The 20,542-nt window shown below is 50.7% G+C and overlaps 1 protein-coding gene across 3 annotated transcripts in view; it reads left to right on the top strand.

The window, feature by feature from the left end:
• LRRK1 (leucine rich repeat kinase 1) overlaps positions 1–20,542 on the top strand; it is a 122,745-nt gene that overhangs the window by 74,490 nt on the left and 27,713 nt on the right. For all 3 annotated transcript variants that reach the window (XM_046653835.1, XM_046653836.1, XM_046653837.1), the window contains 13 exons: positions 66–193; positions 283–446; positions 1,284–1,421; positions 3,937–4,049; positions 5,378–5,454; positions 10,462–10,591; positions 11,244–11,356; positions 11,783–11,997; positions 13,999–14,163; positions 14,745–14,917; positions 16,044–16,164; positions 16,433–16,592; positions 17,008–17,284. In XM_046653835.1, coding sequence (XP_046509791.1) covers positions 66–193; positions 283–446; positions 1,284–1,421; positions 3,937–4,049; positions 5,378–5,454; positions 10,462–10,591; positions 11,244–11,356; positions 11,783–11,997; positions 13,999–14,163; positions 14,745–14,917; positions 16,044–16,164; positions 16,433–16,592; positions 17,008–17,284 — 1,974 coding nt within the window. The remainder of the gene's footprint in view (positions 1–65; positions 194–282; positions 447–1,283; positions 1,422–3,936; positions 4,050–5,377; positions 5,455–10,461; positions 10,592–11,243; positions 11,357–11,782; positions 11,998–13,998; positions 14,164–14,744; positions 14,918–16,043; positions 16,165–16,432; positions 16,593–17,007; positions 17,285–20,542) is intronic.

Genomic DNA, 20,542 nt, shown 5'->3' with positions numbered 1-20,542 from the left:
CTATGTTACAATGGTGCTTCACCTCTTTCTTCTGATGCCTTGACTGCCTTCTCCCCCAACCACAGGCTGCTAGAAGTTGACATTTCCAGCAACAAGCTGTCCCATCTCCCGCCAGGATTCTTGCACCTCTCAAAACTTCAAAAACTGACAGCGTCAAAAAATTATTTAGAAAAATTGTTTGAAGAAGAAAGTGGTATGTTTTATCATCAGTGACCTGACTTCATTTGTCATTTTTTTCTTAATAGGATATTTTTACCAATTCATACCTTTCTTTTTCCCCAGCCACTAACTGGATTGGTTTGCGGAAGCTACAGGAACTCGATATTTCTGACAATAAATTGACAGAACTCCCTGCGCTTTTCCTTCATTCTTTCAAATCACTCAATTGTCTGAATGTCTCTAGAAACAACCTGAAGGTGTTTCCAGAAGCCTGGGCCTGCCCTTTGGTTAGTATGGGAATCATGAAAGGTGCAGTCACTCTGCTTCCCCCTTCAGCTCCCCGAACTCTTCGGGTGCTGTCTCGCTTCCTCCCCTAGGCGGCCACACTGGGCAGCAGGATTGTTGTTCCCATGTGATAGACGAGCAGTGTCACTCACCAACCAGCAGCTGACTGTCTCGGGCGGGTCACTCACCTGAAAGCCAGCCCACTGGCTCTGGGCTTGAGATTCATACCCTTAATACCCACAGAACTGTCCACAGTTAACGCACAGGATGAGTTCTGCCCAAAAGTAGGGGTTCGGTTCCCTTAGGACAGCTATAAAATAAGAATAAAGAAAAGAAGAAGAAATGCCCTGCATCCATAGCACTGCTAATTAAACGCTGGTTTTGTTTCTTGGGAAGTTTGCTTGTTAAAACTAAGGGAACAGCATGAAGAATATTTGTGTTTTAGTGCTGTTTGTTTTAAACCAGAAAATTCTCCATCACTAGCATTAACATTTCTAGTTTAAACATATGTTTGTGGGAAACTAGCTCTTCTCGAGAGCACAGTCCTGAACTGTCCCATTATTTCCAAGAACAATGGGCCAGACACTCTGGAAGGAAGGGAAAGGACTATGAGCCGCCTGTCTCCCCCAGGAAACCATTCCTGTCCCTTCCTGGGAGCAGGGACAGGAAAATGGGCCAATGACAGTTTGTAACCTCTCAACTAACTGAATCATATTTATTCGAGGTTTATTGTAATGGTCTGATTTTTAACATCAAATTCAGAAGCAGTCTTTTTCATAGGCACCACTGCATTTAAAAAACTAATTCATATCTCATTCTCTTTCTTGTCAAACTCCTAGAAATGTTGTAAAGCATCCAAAAACGCCCTGGAATCTCTGCCAGACAAAATGGCCATCTTTTGGAAAAATCATCTTAAGGATGTCGATTTCTCAGAAAACGAACTCAAAGAAGTTCCCCTGGGGCTTTTTCAGCTCGACGTGAGTCTAATGGCCCTTTATTTGTCGTTTTCAGCTTTTGTGAGAAAATCACTCCATATTGCAGTGAAGTCTGTGTGCTTCTCCTGAGCTTCTGAGACAAAAGGAAAAAAAAAGGTTGAAAGAAAAGTTTAACTGTCAAAAATATACCTGGTTATGAGCAGAGGTTGAGAGAAAACGTGCAAAATGAGAACAGCTATGCAAGGGCAGTGGGATCATGGGTTTTTATCCTCCAGGACTTTCTTTAATGTTGACGATTGTAAGCCCAGCCCCCAGCCCCTCTACCTGACCTTGCCTGGCTCTGTCCCTTCTCGGCTCCTGGGTGGGCCCCCCAGGTGGCCGGTGCATGAGGAAGAGGGAGCACTGACGTGCGGGCCCTTCTCCCTCCCCAGAGGTGGCAGAACTGGAATTCCTGGGGGTTAGAAGCTTCTTTGGACGTGAATTCAGGAAAGTGCCTTTTTCCAGAGCCTTGTGTCCCCGCCCACCCTCCCTACCCCACAGCATGGGGCTGCTTTCTCACTGCAGGTTATGTCTGTTTTCCCCCACTCAAATGCAACCCTCTCAAGGCAGAGCATGGCTCATTCCTCACTTGGCGCCCAGGCCAGCCCCAGAGCCAGGCCTGATGTGTGTTTGCTGAAGCCACAGGGCGGCCCCTGGTTGAGCATACAGACCTCCGCCCCCAGTGCTGCCCTGCCGGCCACCTGGCCCCATGGGCTCTGCTCCAAGGCCCAGTGCACGGCCCCCCACGTCCAGGGATCCCTAAAAGGCAGCGAAGGCCCTTCAACATGCATGTGCTCAGGAAGGAGGGCCGTCAAGTCACAGGTACTGGGGCAAACAGAGGCAAAGAAAGGACCTCTGGGTGTGTCCATTGCAGGGGGATGCTAGTGCGTAAGAAGACCAGTCACTATTATCCACAGGGGCACCCCTGGCCAGAAGTTCACATCCACCGCCCAACCTCTGTTCTTGAGGAAGAGCCCCTGCACAGGTCCCCTGTTCTGAGTCTGTTTCCTCTTATTTCACACCAACAGCTAGCTGACTCGGTTTCCAGTTCCCACCGCAGCCAGAAGCAGCAAATCAAGAGGGAAAGAGCCCTGTACAGGACCTGACCACTCAGCCCTGTGGGAATTCATGTTCCTCTTCCAGATGGGGGTCAGGGAGGGCCTCCACTACCCCACTGCTGGTCCTGGGCCTGGCATGGGCAGGGCTCTAATAAGACATTCAGTGGATGGGCTGGCCGCAGGAGCTGCCCCTGATTCTGATGGTGGGAGCTGGCCTGGACCCCTTCCACAAGGGGGAAGACAAAAGTGTGCAGAGTAAGGAGTGCAGGGGAGGAAGACATTTCCTCTACCCGCTGTGGGTTCTTCTGGCCAGAGAACGAATTAAATTCACATGAGACAGAATAACAGGAGAAAATTAAACAAAGCTTTATAACATGTATACATGGGAGAGGCTCAGGCAACCTGAGCAACTTGCCAAAATGGCTGAAGCCCCCACCTTAAATATCATCCTCAGCTAAAGACAAAGGAGGAGGTTGGTGGCGGTTGGAGGGGGGGGAGTCAGTTACAGGAGATTACCACACAAGTACAGTAAACAAGATGCAGATTTAAGTCCTTGCCTTTGGCATTGATTAAGAGTGTCTAGAGATAAAGTCATTCCCCTTCACAAAGGGTAAGTAAACTCTGCTTTTCAGAGTTTCTTTCCTGTCTGCAGTTTATTAAAAGTAACCAGACCCAAAAAATCCTCATGCCAAAGAGACATCTCTTGGGGTGGCCAATTCCCCTCCCCCACAGGGGATTAAAGTGGGGTGACCTGCTGGCCCCCCTGAGCCACCCCCATTGTGGATGGAATAGTTGGTGTCCCTGGGGATGACGTCAGGAAAGAGTTATAATCTGCCCCCTATGCTCTCATTAAAGTAAAACGCGTAACAAGTCCAAGGGCAGAGCCTTTCCCCTCGGTGATGGGTTTGCCTGCAGGGCCTGCGTGAGGTTGGTGGACATAGAGGGCAGGGGCCAGGCTGTCAACGAGAGCACCGCAAGCACAACAGTGGCCCGGGGCACCAGGCCAGCAGAGGGAGCAGGACTGGGGAGGTCTCCCTCGGTGTCACTGCTGCCACCCTGCCCTGTCTGGGGCATCACCTGGGCCAGCCCAAGGCAGCATCATGCTGTGCCCCCACCCGTGGTGACATCAAGGCCTCCAGGACCTTCAGAGTCAGTTGCTGTTCCCAAGACAGACCCACAGATAATCATCATTCTTAAGAAGCCTCCACACTGAGAAGTACTAGGACTCCTTTCCTTCTGGAATAATTGCCTCCCACTGATCTGGAGGCAACGCCCTCCTGTAAATTGTCCCGTCTGCTCTGTTTGGTATAACTTCCTGAGTTCTCAGACACTCCTGGACTCCCCATGAAGGTGACTGGGCTGTACTCATTGGGCTGCCCTGTCAGGGACCTGACCTTGCTCTTCAGTTCTCCTCACCTTTGGGATTTGACACCATCTTTTCCTCTCTCTGTCTGTCCCAGACCCTCATGTTCTTGAGGTTACAGGGAAACCAGCTGGTGGCACTGCCACCTCAAGAGAAGTGGACCTGCAGACAACTCAAAACACTGGATCTCTCCAGAAACCTGTTCGGCAAGTAAGTAGGGGTCTCCATCCCTGGCAGCTTCTGAAATGTGTGTGGCTACAGTCGGGTAGATGCTTGGGGTGGCATCTCTGTTAGCTAGTTAGGGCTGCTGTGACAAAATGCCACGCGTTGTTTGAGGGGCTGAAACAACAGACATTTATTTCCTCACAGTTCTGGAGACTGGAAATCCGAGGTCAAGGTACTGGCAGGGTTGGCTTCTCCTGAGGCCTCTCTCCTTGGCACATAGATGGCTTAGATGGCCGCCTTCTCCCTGGGTCCTCACGTGGTCGTCCCTCTGTGTGTGTCTGTGTCCTAATCTCCTCTTCCTATAGGGACATCAGTCAGATTGGATTACGGTCCATTCACATGACCTCATTTTACCTTAATCACCTCTGTAAAGACCCATCTCCAAATGCAGTCACATTCTGAGGTCCTGGGGGTCAGGACTTCAACATATGAGTTTCAAGGAGGAGAGGCAGAATTCAGCCCATAACAGTATCCTCCCATTTCTAATTTTTTTTCTAAAGATTTTATTTTTCCTTTTTCTCCCAAAGCCCCCCGGCACATAGTTATGTATTTTTAGTTGTGGGTCCTTCTAGTTGTGGTACATGGGATGCCACCTCAGCATGGCCTGATGAGTGGTGCCATGTCTACACAGGATTCGAGCTAGTGAAACCCAGGGCCATTGAAGCGGAGGTGCGAGCCCAACCACTCGCCATGGGGCCGGCCCCATCATTTCTAATTTTTAAAGGCTCCTAGAGAATCTCCTCACTTCAGCCTAACCTCTCATTCTGTTCAAAAGTTTTTGCCGATCACTAACCGATACCTAGATAGAATAAAAAGTGTGCCCCCAAGGTCTTCTAATAAGAGGTGAAAATCTCGGGACAAGCCCAGCTGACCCTCGGGGCCCAGGAGACCAGCCTTCCTGGTTCACTTGCTGAAGGCCACTTCTGCAGTGTCTCAGCAGAACTCACACCCCAAAGAGAAGTCCCCCGTGTGCAGCATAAACTGGAGCAGCCACTGGAATGGGCCTTCCTGCCAGGCACAGAAACGCTCACACCTGCCTGAAATGGAAAAGCTCCAGAATGGAAACCACCAGTCATGCCAGCGTTAGATCACCCTCTGTGGATGTTTTTCCCCCAAAAGACTCCTGAGCACAGCTGGTGCAATTAGCGGGCAGTGGCTATTGAGGCTTACACATCAGCTGCGGGGAGCCCAAACACCCTGCTGATGGAATTTTCTCCCGAGTCTCTACATGCTTTGGCATTATATAGTCATAGCCAAAATAATAATGTTTTTGTCGTGCTTTCCTCAAATTTTGACGTTTTTTGCCCCTACAGAAATGAAGACGGACTTAAAACAAAGCGGATTTCCTTTTTCACCACCAGAGGCCGCCAGCGTTCAGGGACTGAGCCAGGTGTGTGTCAGAGCTGGGAGTCAAGACAGCTGGGCAGGCTGCTCCCTGCTCCACCAGGAGGGGGTCGCCCTTCTATGGGGCTTTCCCCTGCAATGCCCTGTGGGAGTGCCAGACGTGGTCACGTTTGACTGAAAAGGCTGGAAGTGAACTGTGCCCATTGCTCGTGTCACACGTGTGGCCTGCAAGTATCCTGAAACCCCCTTTCCTGTCTGCAGTCCAGAGACTAGTAGCTGCTGTGTGGGGATGGCCTGCTGCGTGTGAGCACTGCCCTAGACACATTAAATATGTTCGAGTCTTTCTTTAAGCCTTACAACATGAGCTATAGATTGTGGTTTCCCATTTTGCGGATGAGGAAACCAAGGCTCCCGGAGTATCTTACTTGGCTTGAGCTTCCGTAACAAAGTGCCACAGCCTGTGTGGCTTAAACAGCAGAAACATTACCTCACAGTTCTGGATGCTGGAAGCCTAGATCAGGGTGCCAGCATGGTTAGGTCCTGGTGAGAGCCCTCCTGCTGGCTTGCAGATGGCTGCCTTCTTGCTGTGTCTCACATAGCAGAGAGAGAGAGCAAGCTCTCTGGTGTCTCTTCTTATATGGGCACTAATATCATGGGAGTTCCATCTCGTGACCTCATCCAACCCTAATCACCTCCCAAAAACCCTGTCTCCTAATGCCATCACATTGGGGGTTAGGGCTTCAATATATGGAATTGGGGAGACACAATTCAGTCTGTAGCAGAGGGGTTGACTCATGTCACATGGCGGCTTGGTGGCAGAGCCAGGTTTCGTGCTAGCCCTGTGGGACTCCAGCACCGGAGCCAGGGGGACAGCACTGTGAAGTCTTTACTGCCACGCTACAGCATCTCGTGAAGTCCACACGGGAGCACAGCCACCCCCAGTCCCACAGGCCGTCCTGGCTAGGCTGAGATCCCAGAGGGGCTTGGGGTCTGTCCCCAAACTCATCAGAAACAGAACTTTCTAGAATATTTGTACTGGTCACACAACAAGGACACTTCAGCAGAGACTGTTTCTAGGAAAACAAGTTCTTCTCGTTGGTTGTCTTCTGTGAGGTACCAGGAGGAGGTGCGGACCTGTCCTTCACAAACAACCAGCCCTACTTTTTAACCTGAAAGCTAAGCCTTCTAAAGCCAGCCACGCTCACAGAAATACCCCTCAGGATGCTGCCCCATAGAACAGGAACCAATATTTAGGTCATTTTAAACGTAATACAACTTTCTTCCTCAGCCTAATAGATCTAAGTTGGCAAGTGCCCTTTAAGTACAGATCATGTGAGGTGGGCTTAAGAAATGCCACAGGGGCCAAGACACCTTTGCAAGAGGTGAACCAAATGGTCTGTCCACCTGTTGCCCTTTTTGATGAACTGATGTGCGTGTGTATACATATGATATGCACATGTCAGTCATGTATGACTGTATGTACATATGACTGAAAAAGGAATACAACATCAGTGGAACAGGTAAGCATCCAGACACAGACCTCAGTAAATACGAGAACTTAATATGTGACCAAGGAGGCGTTTCAGTGTAGTGGGAAAGATTGTTTTACTGTTTCAGTGAATGGTGCTGGTGTAGTGCTCGGCCGGCTGGAAGGGAAAATCATGATGCTGGATGCTACCTTACAGCAATCACAAAAATGTCCACAGGGGTAGCAGCTTTCAGTGTAAAAGAAAAAGAAAACATTTAAAAGAATGTATGTATAATTTGGGGTTGGGGAACACCTTTAAAAACTAGGTGGGAAATCCAGAACTCATTTAAAAAAGGCCAAAATCTTGGACTTTGTAAAAATTGAAAAGCTTTTGTTCAGTGAAAGGCCTCATAAACAAAGTCATAATGCAAACAGACTGAGAAGAAATATTGGCAACACAAATGGTTGCAACATACATTGGCTTAAGTCCTTAATATACAAAGACTGCTTACAAATTGATTTGAAAAAGACAACCCAATAGGCAAAAAATGGACAATGAATATAAACAGTTCACAGAAAAGGAAGTGCAGATGGCCCAGCAACAAATGAAAAGGCCCTGCACCACACTAATAGGGAAATATGATTAGGAATTTCATCACTGATCCTTTTTAAAACTTTGGACTTAGGACTTAGGACTTTGGAAATTGAATCTGGACATAGGGATTTCACTTAGAAGGAAGGAGAAACAAACACCTTCTTCTCATTAATGCCAAAATGGGATGATGGGCATGAGAAGCCTTGCGGGTATGGATCTCAGTCCTGCTTCCATCGCTGTGGGTTGAGCCTCATATGTTTGGGTTGACCAGAAACGTGTCCCCAGTTTAGAAATGCAGACCATGCAGAAGTGCACGAGGAGGTGGGCCCAACCCCCAGTGGGGCCAGCTACTCCCCCAGGAAGCCACCAGAGTACAAGGACAAAGGCACATAACGAAAAGCGCATAGGAACATGTACTGATGTTCTGGAAAACTATTTTGCTGGTGGCCTGCAGGAGCGTGTCTGGGGAGCTAGGTGAGGAAGCCACACCTCTTGGGAGTTTCCCTGGCAGAAATGGATCATGGCCTTGGCATATGACAAAGGCCTCTTGATTTTTTAAATTTTGTCTAGAAAGTTGAGGCTCACACCCTGGTGAAAAGAAGGAGGCCCATTGCAAACCCTTTTCCTCAGTAGGATTATTCTCTCGGGGGGCCATTGACCCTTGGGTAAGGAATTGTCTATAAAAGATAATTTGTTTGCAGATGAATAGTAAAATTCCAAGTAGATTTATGTACGTTCAAGTAGTCATATTTGTGCAGTGGCCTCATCCAAAAATAATTTGGATGGCCATTTTTACGGTAAAATTTGGACCAGCAGAGTCATAAATAACTTATGAATAAATAACTGCAGGTCATAAATACCTTGAGCTGCGCTCTCCCCACTCCGGTTTCCATAGTTTCCACCTGGGCCAGGGGGCCTCTGACAGGTGTTGCCTCCATCTGCAGTACAAGCTCCTATTCCATCTGTCTGCTGCTTAAAGAGGCTTCATAAACACCAAGGTGAAACTTTAAAATTGGAAAGTACGGAGGCCGGGTGCTCGGAATGTGGCCTCTGGGAAGAAAGTGAGCCTTTCTAATGACTGACGTTCTTTTAATGTGAATTAGGGCAAGCTAAAGTTGATCCTTCTTTTTCATTGAAAACAAAAGCAGCCTTTTTGGACATTTCCTTATGGAACAGGGTCTAGGACAAAGCCATCTTTAGAGTCTGCTGTGCCTCTATTTCCCTGGGGGCACTGCCTTGAGTCCCGTTCACATTGCGGCTGGCTGGGCAGATTTTCCAGGCGCCCATTTCGGCATTCTGTTACCGTCTCTCCCAGAACATTCTCTGAGGCCAGGTTACCCCATCACCATTGATGCCGCAGCGACATGTATGGAGAAAAGCCAGCGCTAAGGGGGAAGTTGTGATCAAGGACAGCGGAACACCGATTGAGCCCAACAAAAGCGTCCGCTTCTCTCTATCTTGCGTACCTGGCAGAGAACCGAGGGAGAGGGCTGTCAGCCAGTTGTTTTATCTGAATGCTCCGGGCTGCAAGGGACCGTTGGGGCTGCGCTGTCCTGCCCTCTCTCCCCGCCTTAGGAGGGAGGATAAGGCCCTCAGAGGTTCTGCTGAAACCCAAACCTCCGATTCCCATCAGGGTGTGTTTCCAAGCTCTCCGCCGCATTCTTTCTCAACACACACTCCGGTGCCCGTGGAAACAGCAGATTTGACGTGATTTTCATGGTAATCTCGTAATTAGCCTAATTAATGAAGCCACTTAAATACTAGACAGTTGGCTTGTTTTTCAGAGAGTGCCATCTTAGGAATATGAAAACTGAGCCCATGTAATTATGTTTTAGTTAACGAGCCTCTTTTAATTGAAGAAGTAACACATGTACATGGTAAACAACACTTTTGAACAGTACCAGAAAGCACGGAATGAGTCTCCCATCTCCTAGTAATTCCCCTCCCCAGAGACAACTGTGGAATTTCATGTGTCTCTGGTAACAATTATGTTTGTGTCTAACATACATGTGTGCCATATACATATATATGTGCACACATGCCTATAACCGCATGTAACATATATATGCATATGGGCATGTGTGAAATGTGTACACATGTCTATAACATCATATAACATGCACACGCATTTGTGCATATATGTGCACACTCACCTATAACATCATATAACATACACATGTTTGTGCATGTGATATGTGTACACACACCTGTAACATTGTATAACATGTACATGCGTTTGTGTGTGTAACATGTGTACACACACCTGTAACACCATATAACATACACGTGCATTTGTGCATGTGATATGTGTATGCCTATAACACCATATAACATGTACATGCACTTGCACATATGTGGTGTGTGTGCACATACGTATAACATCATACAACATATTTACAAGCATTTATGTGTTGCAATGTGTGTACAAATGCCTGTAACATCATATGCCACATTATATGCATTGTGTATGTGTGCACATGCATACGACATCATGCGACATATTTGCATATACCTGTGGTGTGTGTACACACCTGTATATAACATACATAAATGGAGTGTGTGTTTGCTCACGTCTGCACACGTTTTGTGGTATACAAATTAAGCCTCTAGATACCTGATTCCACACCTTGCTTTTTTGATTCACCAGTAGCTCTTGAGTATCACTTCATGCCCGCACATGTAGACCTGCCCCGTGCTTTATAATAGTCGTATATTATCCCGTTACACATTGAACCAACCACCTGTGGGTGGCTGTCTTCTATCTTTGCCATTACAGTGTGCCCCTGAGTGTCCTTGTTCTCACGTCTGCCACACGTGCAATGATGTATGTAGGACATCCTAGAACTAGAGTCCCTAGGTCGATAAGATGAGCATCTCGTTCTGACAGACTTGCCAGAGGTGGCACCATTTTATACACCCACCTGGCCTCCACGCCATGCTAGTCCAGAAATATTTTCAAATGTACCGCCTGTTTTGCCATTTCTTTGCAGCATGCGTGCTAGAATTTCCAGCCTTCCTAAGTGAGTCTTTGGAAGTCCTTTGTCTGAACGACAATCACCTGGACATAGTCCCGCCCTCAGTTTGCCTACTGAAGAGCTTATCAGAACTCTACTTGGGGAAGTAAGTATACAGCCTCACTGGCCCTCTAGCCCTTCTTGCCCAGGGAGGCAGAATGTCCTCCTGTAAACCGTCTGAGGATGCAGAAGCCAGGGAGAAAGAAGCCATCTATTTACCAAGAAGCAGCAGTGGGATTTTTAGAACCAGGCTTAGTCAAGGAGGTGGGGTGGGTGGAGTCGTGGAGGATGGGTAATGAGGCAGTGATGTGCACTTTGCCGCTATGCTCAGTCACAGTGAGAACTGCTCCATCATTCATCCTTTCATTTATTGAGTACCTACAGCCAGGCACTGGCGGGGGCGGAGGGGTTCAGACAGTGTGAAAAACTTGGTGAAGATATAAGGTAATTCAGGTCACATTGGCTTTTCAAGAAGAGGTAGTAATAATCTTTATGGTAGTGTAATGAATAGAAGAGACAGGAAAGTTGGGGGAGGGGACCCAGTTCTAAGCCATGGGGATGTGCAAAAGACAGAGCTGCCATTTGTACCACTGACTTTCCAGGGAGAAAGGCTTTGGAATTAGTATTTAAATGGAACACTCGAAACCAGGGCCCAAGACATCGGGCATGGGGTGCAGGTTGTTGGTGGCCCCTGCAGGCCCCAGAGGCTGACCTGTGTGTGTGGTGTGTGTTCTCCTGTGGTATGTTTGTGCCCTCAGCAACCCTGGCCTCCGGGAGCTCCCTCCCGAGCTGGGGCAGCTGGGCAACCTGTGGCAGTTGGACGTTGAAGACCTGAACATCAGCAACGTGCCTGCAGAGATCAGAAAAGAAGGTAGGTTTCCTCGGCATTACCCTCTTGGAAAGACAGCTCAAGCCCAGTTGTTAAGGACCTGGGATGGAAATACCTGGGGGACCCGTGGAGCCCAGCTCTGGTCTCCGTGTTTGTGAAGATGCTGTATAATGATCCAGAAAGCAGTAGTGGCTGAGGGCCATTGTATTGCGATTGACCATGTGATAAAACTATGACCCTGCAGGCGGCAAGGGTGTTGTCTTTAGGTCCTTGACTTTTAGACTTCAGTTTTGGGGTGATTGGTATATCGCTTTCCCTTTATCAGACCCAATAGTCCTCTCAACTCACCCCATTAAAACACATAGAAATGTTCCTTCAAGACACTATTTTGTTTCCAAGAGATGTGAGCATATTCCTACCTATAGGTCAGCGGCAGCATCTACTTTTCCCTTCTGTGATTCTGCATAGGCCCCAAAGCAATGTTGTCTTACCTGCGTGCCCAGCTGCGGAGAGCGGAGAAGTGCAAGCTGATGAAGATGATCATTGTGGGTCCTCCGCGCCAGGGCAAGTCCACCCTCCTGGAGATCTTGCAGACGGGGAGGGCCCCCCAGGTGGTGCACGGCGAGGCCACCATCAGGACCACCAAGTGGGAGCTCCAGAGGCCAGCTGGCTCGAGAGCCAAGGTCAAGGATGGTCGGCGTGCTCAGTCGCCATGGGTGGGAGGGAACTTCCCTGGGCCCCTTCTCCCTTCTCTCCACAGTCCAAGATTTTCTCAGCCCGGTGTCTGAGACCCAGGATATTTGCAGGGGCCACTGCGTGCTGTTTCAAACCAGCTCCTGCCAAGGGCAGTGAATAATTTCTTAACATGACCTTATAGTTTTTCTGTTATAGCTAAGTTGAGGCTCTGAGACAGTGGTTCTTAACTCTGGCTGTCTGTTAGATTTCTTTGATGAGCTTTTAAAGACAGCAGTGGCTCCAAAGATTGCGATTCAAGTCGTCTGGTGTAGGGCCGCTCCCCAGGCCTACAAACGAACTACTACCATCGGCAGTGAGACACACCATCACCTGCTCCGAATGGGGAGGCTGAGAAAGCACCCCTGGAGTGAGGGCACTGTGCTCCCTGACACCTGCTTTCACCCCAAGCTCTGAAAAGTCTAGTTTTTAAGCCCAATTTAAAATGAATCTTTCAATGAACCTGTTAATCATCCTGTTTTCCATTCAGTATGCGACAAATGAAAATGAAAATGGCCTTGCACTTGAGTCAGAGAAAGGAGTCTGTGGGATACTGTTGGGACGGAACACAGCACAGGGCCGTTAGCTGTTTCTCCCAGAGCGGGGAACGAACACACGCTGATAATGCTTCCCTTACGTGTGGCCGTATTCATGGTTACACAGAGCCACGCAGGGATCCAGCTGCAAGGAGGCTGTGGAAAACCAAGGGGCCTTGAGGCCAGAGGCTGCGTGATTGTCCTCACAGCCCCCGGCCCCGTGCCAGCTACAGACAGGTTTTGCTGCGGAGTCTTTCACACAAAATCACTTTCCAAGTCAGAGAGATGTAAGTCAAGTCCTTAGGCATTTAAACCGAGTCTATATTTTAACAGGGACTCAGAAACTGGTCCTCTGAAGAACAAAGTCCGCCTGTTAGGGCCAGAACAGTCAAATAATCAATACTAGCCACCCCCCAACACCCCAGGAGTGAACCCAGCTAACTCACGTCTGAAGGTTTTCTCAAGTAACCACAGTCCCTGGATTCCCTCCTGCTTTTTTAAGCAATTATTCATTGTCACTTTCTTCCTTCTGTTCTTTAGCAAATGGTTGTCAGAAGCCTGAGGGGTGAATTATTATTTCCATTTTTGCTGTCCTTCAGCACCCCCCCCCCCCTTCTGCCATCATTAAAGTTTCCCCCTCCTTTCGTGGGAGGACAACCACCTGAGCTTTCCAACGCCGAGCCCGTAACTCTCTCTGTGGCTGGGCCCTCAGCCAGTTTAGAACAGCTGTCTGTTATCATCTCTGTACAAAAGCAGGCCAGACTGCAGCATCGTGGAAACGAGTCTTTGCTACAGAGAACTGCAGGCTTAGCTGCTCGGGCCAGACTCTGACCTCATAGAACGATAGAGAAACCACCGTTTAGACAGCCTTTCCCGGCAGCCCAACAGCTAATCTTTTGTTTGATTTCCCCGTCAGGGCAGTTTCCCATCATCCTTGGTGGGCGCCGCCCTCTGACCTACACGAGTTCGGAGGCCCGTCTCCTTGGCCTTGCCCTCGCACAGATGGAGGTTAAGCCTTGGTGCGAGCGCTGACGTCAGCACCAGGGCTTCCTCCAGCAGGATGGCTCCTGACCATCTGAAGCCGAGGCGGAGGCAGGACAATGCCCTCCAATGTTCCACAGACACAGAGAGACACAAATGACCCCACCCTCGGGAACCGGCGTCCAGGGCCTGGTCCCCTGCTCTGTTAGCAGGAGAGGGAAGGCCCCAGAAGCCCACCTCTGTGTCTCTGGGCCCCTTCCCTCGCTTAGATTACTGATTCCTGACACCAACGGCAGGGCAGGCAAAGCTTTCCCACTGTCGTGTCTTTCTCAGGCCCCCAAGTGCAGTGTTCAAAGCGATCAGTTACCTGAATTTGATTGACTAAAATCTTGGTTTCTAAAACACCTCCTTGTCCCTGCCTTGTCGCTCAAGTAGGTTGAGTCCGTGGAGTTCAACGTCTGGGACATCGGCGGGCCCGCCAGCATGGCCACGGTCAACCAGTGCTTCTTCACGGATAAGGCCCTGTATGTGGTAGTCTGGAACCTGGCGCTGGGGGAGGAGGCTGTGGCCAACCTCCAGTTCTGGCTGCTCAACATCGAGGTAAGGAGGCGCGAGCCCTCCATCCTCAGTCCCCAGAGTGTCACAGGGGTCCGGCCACTTCTCTGAAGCATCCCCCTTTATTGAGGAAAAAAATAAATCGTTAGGGAGAAATGCTTTGCATTTTGGTGGGCTCTCACAGAGGGCCCCCGAATCATAGGTCACAAGGAAGCCCTGAAAACCCTTCTCGGCCAGATGGTGGGTGGTGTGCTTAGAATTTTCTTCTACCTTAAATTTAAGAGCCTCCCCCCCCACCTTGGGCTCAAAAGGGAGAAGCGTCCACTCTCAAGTGTAAAGGTGATGGGGGCCTGGATGCAGGCCACTGCCTCAGGTAGCTGACGCACTGTCTGAAGGGATCAGAAATCCAGCCTCATGGGAGGAGTCATGGGTGCCTCACACGCCCCTCAGTGTCATTACAGGCCCTCGAGGCTTACAGAGAGGAATGCAGGGCACTGGCTGGGTGATGACAGGCTGAGGGAGGGCCACGGCATCCAGGGTCTCACACCCGTGCTCCAGGGGAGCTGTTCCTGTCTCTTGTTTGAGTCAAGGGAGCTGGTGCTCAGTGGCAGGGCTCTCTCTCACAGGCCAAGGCCCCAAACGCCGTGGTGCTGGTCGTCGGAACACACCTGGACTTGATCGAAACCAAGTTCCGTGTGGAGAGAATCGCGACACTGCGGGCCTACGTGCTGGCGCTCTGCCGCTCGCCCTCCGGGTCCAGGGCCACCGGCTTCCCAGACATCACCTTCAAACACTTACAGTGGGTGTCCCCCAGCCTCCTGCTCACTCCGACCTCACACATGGCATGGCTGCCAGTCCCTCACTTCTTCATCTTCCTGGGGACACCTGGGACCTGCCCGCGGAGGGCTCCTGAGCCAGGGGCTGGGCTCCTCTTGGGCCCCTTCCAGGGTTAAGGGTCGCAGCTTGACCCCTAGAGCTGACCCAGCCCTGGGGAGGGTGAGGACCTACTAGAGGCCTGGCAGGGCAGGGTCTGGAGACGTCCTCTCTGTGCTTCCTTTCTGGCTCCACCCACCACCCCACTGTGGCCAGTGCTGAGCATGCGCAGCCCCCATGGGACCAGGAGATGTAAACTTGTTCACCACCCGTTACATCTATTGATCACTGATCAAGAACAGATCCCAGGTGTGGTCCTGGTCCTGGCCCCATATTCGGTCTGAGTGGTCCAGAAGGGGCTGGGATGGGGGAGGTCAGAGTCAGGGTCAGGATGGGTCACTGCCTATGGGACCAGCGTCCTGGGCTTGTTGCTTCTCCTACCTCCAGGCCTTGGACTTTCATGACAGCCCTGTAGATTATGGGGATTGTTGTGCCCACTTTGCAGATGATGAAACTGAGGCTCAGTGAGTTACATAAGCATTCTCTAATGGGAAGAAAGTGTGTGTTGCTGCAGCTGCAGTGGTGGCTCTCGGTTTCCTCACTCTGCATGGAATGCCACTGACGATGCGCAGGCCAGCCTGGGGACACATCAGCCTGGCTCAGAATGCAGGGTGGGGCTTTCAGGAATTCCTCCTGTGCCCTTGAGGATGCCCCCCAAGGTCTGTGATAGTAGGAACGCTGGCTCTGGGTCCTGGATCCACCCTGAGTCTACTCCTTTCCAGCATGTGTCCTTGGGGGTCACCTTATAGCTGCGTGCCGCACTTCCTTCCTTTGTAAAATGGGCACATTGGGAAGACAGCCTAACGTGACATATCATGGAGCTCCAAGCACAGTGCTTTGCACCAAGCAAGGCCTCAATAAATTTCTGTCTTTCATGAGTTCCCTCACTTGCCTGTGTTTGGGAAGAAACCCTTGGGAAAACAGAGATGCTGCAACGCTTATCAGAGAGGGGAGGTGTGATGGATAAGCACGGTTCTTCTTTGCACTCACAGCGAGCTTTCCTGTAAGAGCCTGGAAGGTCAGGAAGGGCTGCGACAGCTGATCTTCCACGTCACGTGCAGCATGAAGGACGTGGGCAGCACCATCGGCTGCCAGCGACTTGCCGGGAGGCTGGTGGGTTCCTCCCTCATCCACTTGAAACCAGAGGGGCCTGCTTCCCATTTGTGAGGGAACCCATACTCCCCCCCTCTCTACTGTAAAATACTGATGCTGTGTCACCGGGCTCGGTGATCCCAGTGTGAGCAGTTTCTTGGGGAAGGAGATGGGGCAGTGAGAGGAAACAACATTCCACCTTCTCCAGCCCCAGGAGGGTGGCAGGCGGGGCTGGGCTGGCCAGGGCCTTGGGACCTGAGGGGCCCAGCCTTGCCCACCTGTCCCCCAGATCCCCAGGAGCTACCTGAGCCTCCAGGAGGCTGTGCTGGCGGAGCAGCAGCGACGCAGCCTGAGCGACGACGTGCAGTACCTGACTGACAGGCAGTTGGAGCAGCTGGTGGAGCAGACGCCCTGCAACGACATTAAGGACTACGAGGACCTGCAGTCCGGTGGGTGGGCCAGGAGGGTGGGCGGGCACAGGCATGGGGCCCCCAGAAACAGGACTCAAATTTTTCACCACTCTGTGCATGTCTGCAAGTGACCACAGAAGCACTGTGGGTATGGATTTTGGGATCAGAAATAAATTTTAACTAGTAGGCAGATTTGCAAAGATGGAATCTATGAATAATGGGGGTGGATCCACTGTAGCTCCCCAGCTGGCCGTCAGATCAGCTCTTTGGCAAGAGTTATGCGGTGCTGTTAGAGAACCTGTGAGGGGCTGCTTGCAGGTCTGAAGGGCCTTGCATGTTGGGAGTATTGGTTGCTTCCTACAAGAATTCATGACCCGGCCACCTTGAAAATAGGTCACCCAGAGTCCCTTTTGGCCTTGGTCTGACACTGCCCCTCCTCCCCTTCTCTGGACAGCCATCAGCTTCCTCATAGAAACTGGCACCCTACTCCACTTCCCGGACACCAGCCACGGCCTGAGGAACCTCTACTTCCTCGACCCCATTTGGTTGTCCGAATGTCTGCAGAGGATCTTCAACATCAAGGGCTCCCGGTCGGTGGCCAAGAATGGGGTCATCCGGGCGGAGGACCTCAGGATGCTCCTGGTCGGGACTGGCTTCACGCAGCAGACAGAAGAGCAGTACTTCCAGTTCCTGGCCAAGTTCGAGATCGCCCTGCCCGTCGCCAATGACAGGTGAGGCCACAGACCGAGCTGTGCGGGCTACTCCCTGGAGGAGAGAGTCAGGACTGGGGCCGCTGGTGGCTTAAACAAGATTTCCAGGGACAGGCCATGGCGATAACCTGCCTGCCTGGGCTGGGGCCACAGTGGGGTGGGAATTCAAAGAAATTCTGGGCCAGGGAATTCAAAGAAATCCATTTAGTGAAAAGGTGTAGGGAAATATGCAAGCATTAAAAATAACTGGTTCACCTTTTAGGGGGTTGACTGATTGGTTATTTGCTGAATAAAAGTGGAGTAAGTGATGAGGATGTGCGTGCTCATTACACATCCTGGCTTCAAATGTAGGGAGGGCAGTGGCTGCGGGGCATGGGTCCCGTCCAGTGATGCTCCACCCTAAACAGCTTGAGTACAGCTGAGTACAGGGTCTCCTTGCTCTAATTTCAGTTTCAGCCACTTCCTGGGTCTGATGCTGATGTTGGCCATGAGGCAGCGGCCAGGATCCCAAATCCACAGACCTTTCCCGTGCGCCTACCATACGACATGTACCACCCTGCCCCCCAACCCCAGAGCTTGAGGGGGATGCCCGCTGGAGACTCCTGGGGAGCTGGCCTGGACACTGTGCAGCCAGCCCAGAGATCCCGTCGGCACAGACTGGGCCTCCCGGGAGCCAGCCCTGGGTCCCCTTCACCTGAGGCACCCTCAGATTTCCACTTAGCCTTATAGCTATTGCGAGGGAGGGCTCAGTCCTTCTTGATGCTCCAGCCCCGTGGGGGCCATGAGTGAGTCCTAAAAGGAGAAACCCCAAAGGGGAATTCAGTATCCTCATGATCCTTCATCCTGTGGCCCAGAGGTGTGCTTGACTTTGGTCCATTAAAAAGTGCAAGATGAGGCAGCCTGTGCGTTGACAACATGGCTGAGATCTGACAGTTTGCTGGTGATTTTATCAACAGATTGGAGGAGTGAGGAGACAATTAGCACTCAGTAACAGCAAGTCAGTTACACATACATGTATGTCCAGTTGACCAATAAAATCAGCCAGACCATTGCCAAGTCCTTGTGGAAGCTTATACTGCAGGGGGTTAGAACATGGAGCTAGAATGCCTGAGTGTGAGTCCCAACTACCTTTCTTTTCTCATCTGTAAAATGGGAATAATACTATCACCTGCTGGCATTATAGTTGTGAGGAGTCAATTCACGTAAAGCATTGCACCTGAGAGTTCCAACGACATCAGCTGTTAGCAGTACTGTTGTTGTTACTCCTCCTTTGTGCGAAGCAGTCACAGCCTAATGTCCGGTTCCATATGAAGTCATGAACACCCAAGCAGTTTCCGACTTAGCACAGGTGTAATGGTTCCCTTGTGCCCTCGGCGAGTGCCGGCTCCTTGCACCATAAGCTCTTATATGGTCAGCAGTGCTGCTGACCGTCTCTGAACAGTGCAGGCTATCACATTTGCACTCCTTTGAGAGCAGAGACTTCAACCTGCAATCCACGAACGCCTCCAGGCCCTTGGAAACCTTCAGGGAGTGTTTGAAGCTCCTGGAAGCCCACGTGCTCTTTTGAGCATCTGTGCATCTTTCGGGCGGAGACTCGTTCGCTCTCAGCACTCTGGGAAGGGCTCCTGCCCTGCTGTCTGAGGCTATCTCAATGGTGCCACATGAGCCAGCTCCTCCATGCATGTACCACCCAGGTCTTCCCGGCTTTATGTTCAACAGACACCTGAAGAATTGGCCTCTTCATTCCCATCTTGCTGACTCTCTGGTCATCCCCTGGGTCGGGATTTTCCAGTTAGTAGTTGCTCTCAAGCAGGTGCCAGTGGTCTCACCAGGGTCCCCACTCCGCTTTAGAAGGGCTTTCTTCATTTGCCATGCTGGCTTATAAGTCATCTCTGCCTTCAAAAATACTGAGCACCTGGGGCTGGCCCGATGGTGTAGCACATTCGCAAATTCCACTCCGGTGGCCTGGGGTTCACCGGTTCAGATCCCGGGTGCAGACCTACGCACCGCTTATCAAGCCATGCTGTGGCAGGCATCCCACATTTAAAGTAGAGGAAGATGGGCACAGATGTTAGCTCAGGGCTTGTCTTCCTCAGCAAAAAGAGGTAGATTGATAGCAGATGTTAGCTCAGGGCTAATCTTCCTCAAAAAAAAAAAATATACTAAGCACCTGCTCCATGTGCACCATGCTGGGGCCCCTGGGTGCAAAGCGTGCTCCCTCCCCTCAGGCAGTGCACACCTACAAGGAGGGAAAGAAGGAGGAAGCTGCAGGGCACGGCCAGTGTAAGGGGGTGCCGAGAGATCCACACTGGGTGTGATGTGGGTGGAAGCAGCAGAGTAAATCATACTAGGCACTGACAAGGGCCTCTGGTTTTGAGGAGGGACACTGAACAGATAGACAAGCAAGGACTTTTCAAAACATGAAGGGATAAATCAGGGTGTTCTGCTGGAGAGGGCCTGGGGCTGGAGAGAGGCAGTCTAGCTGGGGTGGCTGAGAAGGTCCTTCACCCATGATCTGAAATGGCTGGAGGACCTAAAACTTCACCGCCTGCCCGCTGTGGGCCCTCACCGCACAGCCCCATCTGTCCTTCAGCCCTGCTGCAAGGTGAGTATCCTTTCTCTTCCCACGTCGGGGCAGGGGACTCTCAGTGAGGTGAAGCCATGTGCTGAGGACACAGAGCCGGGACTGACGCCTGTACACTCGGCCCACCAGACTGTCATTGAGTTTTCCTTCTACAGTATTTTCAGTGTTCTCATCCAGAATGTTCTAAAGGCATTTTACTGAACCTAAACTGATGTATTTTAAGAGGATTAGGAGAGCTGAAGCAAAGCCTTTGTTAAGAAAAGGGCACAGCCAAGGCTTCGCCGGTGGCCGCCTGTGCCTGCCCCGCGGCTCCACGGCACACAGAAGATGCTGGTTTTCAGGCACACTCTTGGAGGGACCTCCCCGGTTTCAGCTGTTCTCAAATGACCACAGTCATGAACGGCTCACTGACACGGCGATTCAGCACTTTTATAATGAGCAAGAGTGCTCTAATAAAACATCCCTCTTTTGCACAAACAGCCTCATTCCAATTTTTAAGGCAATTGTATTGTCTCAACTGGCCAAGAACAATAAATAGCTTTGAAGGCCAAAAACGTTACTCTGACCCCAATATCTCCATTGTCCTTGGAACTATGCAGCTGTATTTGTTTTCCCTTCACAGTCCAAAGTTAATTTTAAGCGATTCCCCAATCACAACCCAGTTTACAGAGTGCGATTTGCTATGTCTGATGCGT

Source organism: Equus quagga, chromosome 2 (assembly GCF_021613505.1).
Source record: "Equus quagga isolate Etosha38 chromosome 2, UCLA_HA_Equagga_1.0, whole genome shotgun sequence".
Classification (NCBI taxonomy): domain Eukaryota; kingdom Metazoa; phylum Chordata; class Mammalia; order Perissodactyla; family Equidae; genus Equus; species Equus quagga.
Note: the sequence above shows the minus strand (reverse complement) of the source record. Positions and strands in the feature narration are given on the sequence as shown.